The 8,876-nt window shown below is 29.9% G+C and overlaps 1 protein-coding gene across 1 annotated transcript in view; it reads left to right on the top strand.

Moving 5' to 3' along the window:
* The first annotated feature begins 1,344 nt into the window (after window positions 1-1,344).
* Window positions 1,345-8,876, top strand: part of Phyhd1 (Phytanoyl-CoA dioxygenase domain containing 1) — a 16,878-nt gene continuing 9,346 nt past the window's right edge. The window contains 1 exon segment of the mRNA XM_018448004.1: window positions 1,345-1,576. Within this exon segment, the coding sequence (XP_018303506.1) occupies window positions 1,556-1,576 (21 nt within the window). The 5' untranslated portion in view covers window positions 1,345-1,555.

Below are 8,876 nucleotides of genomic sequence, written 5' to 3'. Positions count from 1 at the left end.
TAGTATTCTTATTAGAATTTAATAATATGTATATAGTTGAGGCGCTATTTCACTACAAATTTATAGTTACTGATACGACTTTTTTCTCTGAGTGTACATTCATATGTATAATATCGTACAATTAAAAACATAATGTTATTATATACATTACATGATAAATTAATTTTTCTATTATTAGCACGTGTATAGTATATATGTATATATAATATTTTTTAAATAATATATAAATAAAACAAAAGTAGAAAATGAAATCAAAAGGTGACATATTTATTTATTTTATGATAGTCTATTTAGTTAACTTATCTCTAAAGACATACGTTTTTAAGACGCATTGATTTTGAAACAACCTGTAAAAGATTGACTCTCGAAACTTTACTTCCTGGACGTCCGTTACGGCCGAGTGTCCGACTGACCATGAGCCGTGAACACCGCGCGAAGAGGACATCGTACTGCAACTCTGAATAGGCTTACAAGCAGAAGCTTACGAAATAAGCGAAGAACCGTCTAATTAACGCTGCATTCATTATCTGGATTATTGTATCATAGAAATTGTTTATTTACACATAATTCGCAACTAATGCTCAGAGAGTATAGATTCATAGTATAAAAATTTATAATATACATTACCTACACGCGTATAAGGTTAAGAAAAAGAATGAAAGAATAATACAGACATTATTGCTTTAAAGCATTAGTTATCTCACTTTAATAATTTATTGTGCCATGTCATCTCGTCTTAATAACTGTAATAAATTATGCTATAACTTTTCTAATTATCGTAAAAACTGTATAAATGTGTATAAATGTGTACACATGTACGTGAATTGTATTTTTATAATGAAAGAAAATGTCTTATTGACATGAAATAATTTTATTCACAGTTAATATTTATGAATATAATTACGATAATTTAAGATTAATTTTTACATTCTCAACATTAATTAAAAACATAATGAAGTACAGTGAAGTATCGAATGTATTTAATGTATTGATAAATAAATTTAATTAAGAAACTAATATAAATTTAATTAAGAAACTAATTTAAACGAGAATCTTCCTTTCTTTTATAATATCTTCATAAAGTTCGGAAGACACTTGAGATTAATTTAGATTTGGTGAGTGAAGTATCAGAAATGATACGTGAATAATTAGTTTGAAGTTAATTAACTTTACTTCTTAGCACGTGATTATCTTCTTACACTACGATATCTTCGTGAAGGAGATACAGTTATCTGAATGACGAACGAATACTTGAGATAAATGTTCATAGTATCGTCGAGGATTCCTTGTCTCTTCACTAGGTGATAAATTTTCGAATTTTTGGAAAATCAAAAATGTGATCGTTTGTTCATCGGGATACCAGTGAGACGACGTGACTCTCGTTTCGTTCGCCTCGCACAAGTCGCCAGCTCGACTCAGACTTCGTATATCCGCGGACTCACCTAGTCATTTGGTGCGAGCACTCGGCCGCGGACGTGTTCCGGTCTCACTCTGCCTCGTGTTCAACGAACAGATTCAGAATTCGTGGGACATTGTTGATAACACGTGTACCAGGATGAAGGACATTCACACTCAGGTGAGTCCCACGTAAAACCGAGCATTCGTAAAAATTGTCTTTCCGTATCGCCTTCCTATAAGGAAAGGAGATTCGAGTTGCCTTGCATCATTGAAATTGATATAAATGTAATTTAATTGATAAAGTTTAACCGAAACTGAAGAATGCATCATTCTCTCTCTTTCTCTCTCTTTCTCTCTCTCTCTCTCTCTCTCTTCGCCAAGGTTGCTAATCAATTCGCAATGATGAATTTTTTCATCATGGGATGATAATGCTTTAAACATATATTTATTTATTGTTTTAAAATTTATAGATAAGAGAGAGAGAGAGTATAAACATATGTGTAACTCTTTTGTGATGTTATTAGAATTTTTAAGATTGTTTTAATGTGTCTTTTGAGAAAGAGAAAGAGAAGGGAGAAAGAAAAAATTAATAATGAAATATTTACAATGTATGATTTTTCTGTTTCGATGAAATTGTAGATAAATAACTATTTTAATTTCTTTACATTGAAATTAGAGATACATTTTTTATTTTCTTACAATACATTGCATCTACTTTTAGTTAAAAAATCGAGCTGTTCGTACAGAATTGTATATATTTTTAAATTTACTGTTTGTATTTCTTCAAAGATATTCGGAACATTAAGAAGTTCTCTATCGTACATTCATTTTTTTAATATGAAAACTGTATAGTTATATACACTCTTTATTTGTTTAATTAATTTATATGAATTATTTAGAACAAATAGAATATACAGAAATTTATGTAAATATATAATTCCATATTAACGAAAATCCTTAATAAGACTATTGCTAACAAAGAATATATGCATAACGTTTCTGTACGAATGATTCTGATTTTTTTTTATATTCTCTGCGATTGATATCTTCGAAGAGAATCGCACGATTGAAATTCTCGATACTATAATTCCTCTATATTAAGCCTCTATACATATATTGCATCAACGAACTAAGAGAAACGAGGGTACACAATGTAGTCGTTTGTCGAACAACGTCATTGGAGTTCATACCACATTGACATAATCGACTGGACCTCTCGGTTCGAAGGTCAGCATCTTCTCAAGTAATCTGTCGTTCCATCAAAATGTAGTAGCATCAATTCGCTGATTTAAAATTTTTTATTTACTTCCATTTTTTATATTATCATACATTTACAATTACATTTTTGTACATCGCCATTGTAAAATATAAATACAATGTGTGTGCGTGTGCGTGCGTGCGTGCGTGCGTGTGTGCGTGTGTGTGTGTGTGTGTGTGTGTGAGTAATAGCTCAAATTTAACTCTTTCTCTTTTTCTTCTTTATTTCTAAATTCTTTTGCAATAATAAGAATAACATTTCCAATTTATAACGATAAAAAAATACAATTAATGTAATCTTGAAGTTTTTCTAACATTTGGACATTTTCAAACAAATTTCTTAAATTATTGCTTTCTAAATTTCGTCAGTTCATAATTACAATTCTTTTTTTGAATATTATTGTAATGTATGAGCTTCCTGTTTTTAATAATAATATCTATAATATATCCAAAAACGTAAAAGACAACATATATAAATAGGTGTTCATTAAAAGAAAAAAAATTAAAAAATATAGTTATTTTCATATTTTGAGAATTGTATATTTTTTCCATATATTTTTTATCCGTCGTTATCGGATCATATCACTTGACCATTATGATCCAAAGGATATCTTTTTCTTGGCACTGTGAAATTCCGAGGGCTATTTTTAGATCTTGATAAAAATGACTAAAGGGCAACATTATTATTATGTTTTATGTATTCGTGATCAACGAAAAAATGAACTGTTTCTTCTAATAAAAAAAAGAAAAAAAAATGTATTCATATTCCAATCATTCTTTTAATTTCGATACATTGTGAATAGCGTATTTTATCGCACAAAGAGATCTATACTTAAGTAATTAAATATTGTCTTCAAACGGTAATATTTTTCATAAGATGTCAAAAGATGAAAAATTTTGACGGATTTCGAACATTTTAGAAGAGATCTGTTATATGAAAAAAACTTGAAATTTTTAATGATGTTTTTAATAACTCGAAGCGATAGGAGGAAAAGATAATAAATATGACTTAAAAATTGTGAAATTAACGAAATACGGTTATCTAACATTCTGTATTGCTTTATTATATAAATTTGATGATATTCATATAATTACGAACAGGAGAAGTAAATGTTTATACGTTAAGATATCGTGAAGTTTTTATCTTCACGCTTTCGGTTTTTATACCATTCTCTCTGTAAGTGGCATGGAAAATATCTAAAAACAATTGTTTTTTTTTAATCATGACGATTTTTTCCAGAAATGCTATTTCTGATGAAAGAAGAAATGTGTTTACAGTGGAACCCATCATCGATGATAATTTATCACGTAAAACATCCTATCACTGATCTATGACCTACATTAATCTATGTCGTCCATCATTGCCACAACGCTATTTTAGTCGTATAGTGTTTAATCGAGTGGTGTTTACCACACAGATGGTAATTACATCGCCCGGTAATTAAAATTTTTTTTAACAGTTACAAATTATTAATCAAATGAAGCAATCCTTACATTACGCAAAATTGAATAGTATTCTATCGTAATATTATTTTTAGAAAACCTTCGCTTTTTTATATCGGTGCAATTGAAACATTGGCTGCGTTCAGCAGAAAAAGCAGCTTTGCAACTGTTGTGAAATTCTTGAATATAATTGGTTTATACATTTAGATCCAGTGAGGAACTAAGGGCAAGATTAAAATCATATTAAAGAATTTTACAACAGTTGCAAAGCTGCTTTTTCTGCTGAATGCAGTCATTGAAAGAAAATAGCGGAATCGGAAAAGCTTTAGAAAATTTTGCCTCACTCTCGCAGATTTGGCACACTCAAATTAACCCGAAATAACGAAGTCGGCCTTGATTTTCCGCGATCGCGCTACGAGACGAGGGCGAAAGACTGGTAATGAACGACCAAATGCTTCATTCCGCGTTTTCATTCTATTCCTATCCACACGATTCAACGCTTTCACGGGCGGCTTGAGTCATTCGTATATACGGATGAAATTTCAGAAAAAGCGACGTCGACAACAAGGGGGATGACGTAGTCCAACCACCCACCTATCGATGACAGCTAGCTATAGTAGTTATTTTCGGGATGCGCTTCGCACGTATAACTTTGCGTTAATGCACGCGATAAGCTCGTACGAGTTTGGCTCACAAATTCGCTCGCAATGTACACGGATAAATTTCTATATTCACAAGTCGATACAAAAGAATCGACATCTCTATGAATACAGACCTGTTTTTTATTTCTGTACTAGATTGCACTACTCTCTTTCTCGCTTTTGCCAAATATCAAACATACAATGGTGTGCAAAAGTTTCCGGTCAGTGACATTTTGTATTCTAATTTATAAAAAAAAGCCTGAGAAAATTTTAATTATTCTCGAGTGTTAGTTCAAGATTTTGTTACCTACATCTTGTACTAAATAATGATTAAAATTTTCTTGGCTTTTTTTTGTAAATTAGAGTACAAAATGTCACTGACCAGAAACTTTTGCAGGCCACTGTATATGATGTATATACATTCTATCTCATTCATTTAAGTTCTAAAAGTGTTCAGCCACAGAAAATAGACCTCATATATATACATGTATTTATATAAATTAGGTATTATAATATTATGTATAAAAATTAATATAAAATAATAAAATTGATTTATTAAAATTAATAATTAAAATTACAAAAATATTATAACTAAAATTAATATCTATATAATTTTATAATAATTAACAATTATACATATGTATATTAACTTATTATATATGTATGTATATATATGTATATGACAGATATAATTATTTTATAATATACGTATATCTAATAAGAGAGATGTATATATTTTCTTATTAGATATATTTCAAAAGTAATTAATGAGCCGTCAATTACATCAAAATTTAAAACAATCAAATGATGATTTTTAACGATGATGAAACTATATATAATTAAAACCATTTTCCTTTAAAAAACTAATAATAAATCAAAAGAAAAATCGCAAATATCTAATCGTCAATTCTAATATTTGTCACGTTACCACGTAAAATTTATACTATCTAACAATGTAATAGAATGAATAAAATGTAAAATGTTAAACATAATTTTGTAGATCTCGTTAAATTTTACAACTTACTTTTTTAAGAAATTTTCATTTTTTTTCTTATATTGCTCAACATTTTAATAAAAATAATGGTAATAGAAAGGTCAATTTATGAGCAAAAAAATTAGGTCAAAAATGTAAAATGGTTTATTCGAGTGTCATTCAATTAGTTAAAATATATATAGGAGGTGGACATGCAATATCTCGAAAAATCATAATCCCGAACACTAAAAACTGGGACAATATCCCGAAACGTCATTCTAAAGAATTTTAAGACATGTGACAGTATCCCGAAAAGTCATAATTACGAAACCGAAGAACCGAGACAATTTCCCGAATAGACATAATTCCGAAAGCGCTAAGAACTGAGACAGTATCTCGAAAAATTACAGCACCCAGAAATACAGTAGAAAATTAAAAAATAAACTAAAATATGAGCTTCTTAAGAACTTTAAATTGCGTATAAGTGAGAATTGACTATATATTTTAAATATATACCAAAGAGTCTTTATTATATGTAAACAGAGAAAAAAAGATATGTATAAAAATGGATTAATTATTAGGAAACCTAAAATATCTAATTATAGCAATCTAACTAATAACAATCTAATAAAATGTTAGATTATTATTATATTATAAAAAACAATTCATTATATGTACGCAGAGAAAAATCAAAGTACATAATGGACCATGGAAAATAAATTTTTGTTTTATAATATGAAAATTACATGCTACGCAAAGAAATAATCAATAATAATTTAACATAAGGATAATCACATTTTTTTGTTTCCTATTGAGGTAAGTCACACAATTTTATTACTGATTTTATAATTATTGTATTGTAATTAGAGGCGTGCAAAATGTCGTAACTTCAGGCTCAAGCTCGGTTGAAAAATTAGAATTCAAACTCTGTCAGGCTGGAGCTTTTAAGCTCGAACTTTTCAAGCTCGAGCTTCTGTCTAGTCTGAAGCTCGATACGGCTTAAGATGTTTTGAATTGGGACAGTCAATGTTTCTTGAAATCGATATTTTAAAACAATAGCATCGCATGAATATAAGATGTGTTCATAAAGACGTTATTACTATTATTAGTGCTACTGACTGTGTACTGTCTCGAGCCTGAACAGCTCGAATTCATATTGAACCTCTCGAGCCTAATAAGCTCAATGAACTGAACTCAGGCTTTTTTTTCCCCCACTTTTTATTTCACTTGTCTCCACTCCGCGTAGTAGAACATCAAGCCTGAGAAATATAGAACTATTGAGCTCGAGCCCGAGTTGAAGACGTTTTGCAGACCTCTAATTGTAATAGCAAAATTGTAAATTTATGTCTTGATTACTGCATTTATGTCAATTTGCAAGTGACTTGCTCTCAATGGAGGATTTTATATTTCTGTTTTTCGCTAAGGATGACTTCAAAATTGAGCCGAAACGTTCGACACAATAAATGAAAATAACCATTAATACATGAGTATTATCTGCATCTCCTAACTCTTCGTCCTTACATCAGCATTTGACTCTCATTAGCCTTGTCTGAATTTCTATTTTATTGTTTAAGATTGAGAGTCCTTATTTATATATTTATGTAATTGTCACATTTATGTAATAATCACATTTTTATTTTATAATTATTTCAGCTTATTTTTCAGCTCATATTTCAGCTTATTTTTTAATTTCTCTACTGTATTTCTGGGTGCTGTAACTTTTCAGAATATTGTCTCAATTCTTAGCTTTCGGAATTACGTCTATTCGGGAAATTGTCTCGATTCTTCAGTTTCGTAATTATGACTTTTCGGGATATTATTTCAGTTTTTTTATTTCGGATTTATAACTTTTCGGGTTATTATCACGTCTTAAAGTTCGGTAGATAGAATGACATTTCGGGATATTGTCCTAGTTTTTAGATTTCGGTAAATTTTTTTCGGGATATTGCATATCCACCAAAAAACTTACCGAAATCTAAAAACTAGGACAATATCCCGAAATATCATTCTACCGAACTTTAAGACGTGTAACAATAACCTGTCGGATTTATGAAAAGTCATAAATCCGAAATAAAAAAACTGAGATAATACGAGGGGCACTATTTATATTTTGAGCCTAATAATAAAAAAACAGTAATTTGTCATTGAAAATGACTTTATTGTTTTTCAAAATATTCTCCTTTATGATCTATACACTTTTTGTATTTCTTAAGCATTTGTTTGCACCAATCGACACGAGCATCTTTTTGAGATTTTGTCAGATTATGTGGGATCCAACGAGAACAAACCTTTTTCACGGCTAAATGATCATGCAATATTTTATATATGCTGGTGGAACTAATGCCTAAGGTTGTCTCAATCTCACAGTATGTCACATGACGATCTTGCATTATTAGTTTTTGCACAGCATCAATGTTTTCTGACACAACTGATTTTGGACGATCTTCACGACTTTCGTCGGTGAGCGAACGGCGACCACGATTAAATTCGTTATACCAGTGTTTCACAGTGGCAAAGGATGGGCTTTATCGCCAAAAATGGAAGTAAGTTGATCGATGCACTCCTGTCTTGATAATCCACGTCGAAAGTCATAATAAATCATTGCACGAAAATTTTCACGAGTTAATTCCATTTTTTCGCTGAGACACAATTTTCAAGTGACTGTAAACAATACAAATCGCGCTCAAATAACAAAACGTTCTGAAGAAGGTTATGGTCAAAAATGTCAAACTTTCTAGTGGAAACGTCAGATGGCACCTGACAACACTCAGTGTTGCCAAGGCTCAAAATATAAGTAGTGCCCCTCGTATCCCGAAAAGTTACAGCACCCAGAAATACAGTAGAAAAATTAAAAAATAAGCTGAAATATAAGTTTCTTGAAAACTTTTAAATTGCATATAAGAGTGAATTGATTATATATTTAAATACATAGTGAACAGTCTTATATCTTATAAAAAAATAAAAAGATATACTATACGGAGAGAATTTTGTTTTAAAATTTACCCCGAAAATATGATAATTGTGGTACAATACAATATTTTAAAGATTTTTATCATGCACTTCAGCAAAATTAATCAAACTTATTTTATACTTTATTGTAGTTTTATTAATGAAGAGATTTACATTAAAAAAAAAATTCTTGGAAATACAATGTTGTCCCACAA

This window comes from Mycetomoellerius zeteki, unplaced genomic scaffold, assembly GCF_001594055.1.
Source record: "Mycetomoellerius zeteki isolate Tzet28-1 unplaced genomic scaffold, Tzet1.0 scaffold214, whole genome shotgun sequence".
In the NCBI taxonomy this organism is placed as follows: domain Eukaryota; kingdom Metazoa; phylum Arthropoda; class Insecta; order Hymenoptera; family Formicidae; genus Mycetomoellerius; species Mycetomoellerius zeteki.
This window is presented reverse-complemented; position numbering and strand designations above follow the sequence as displayed.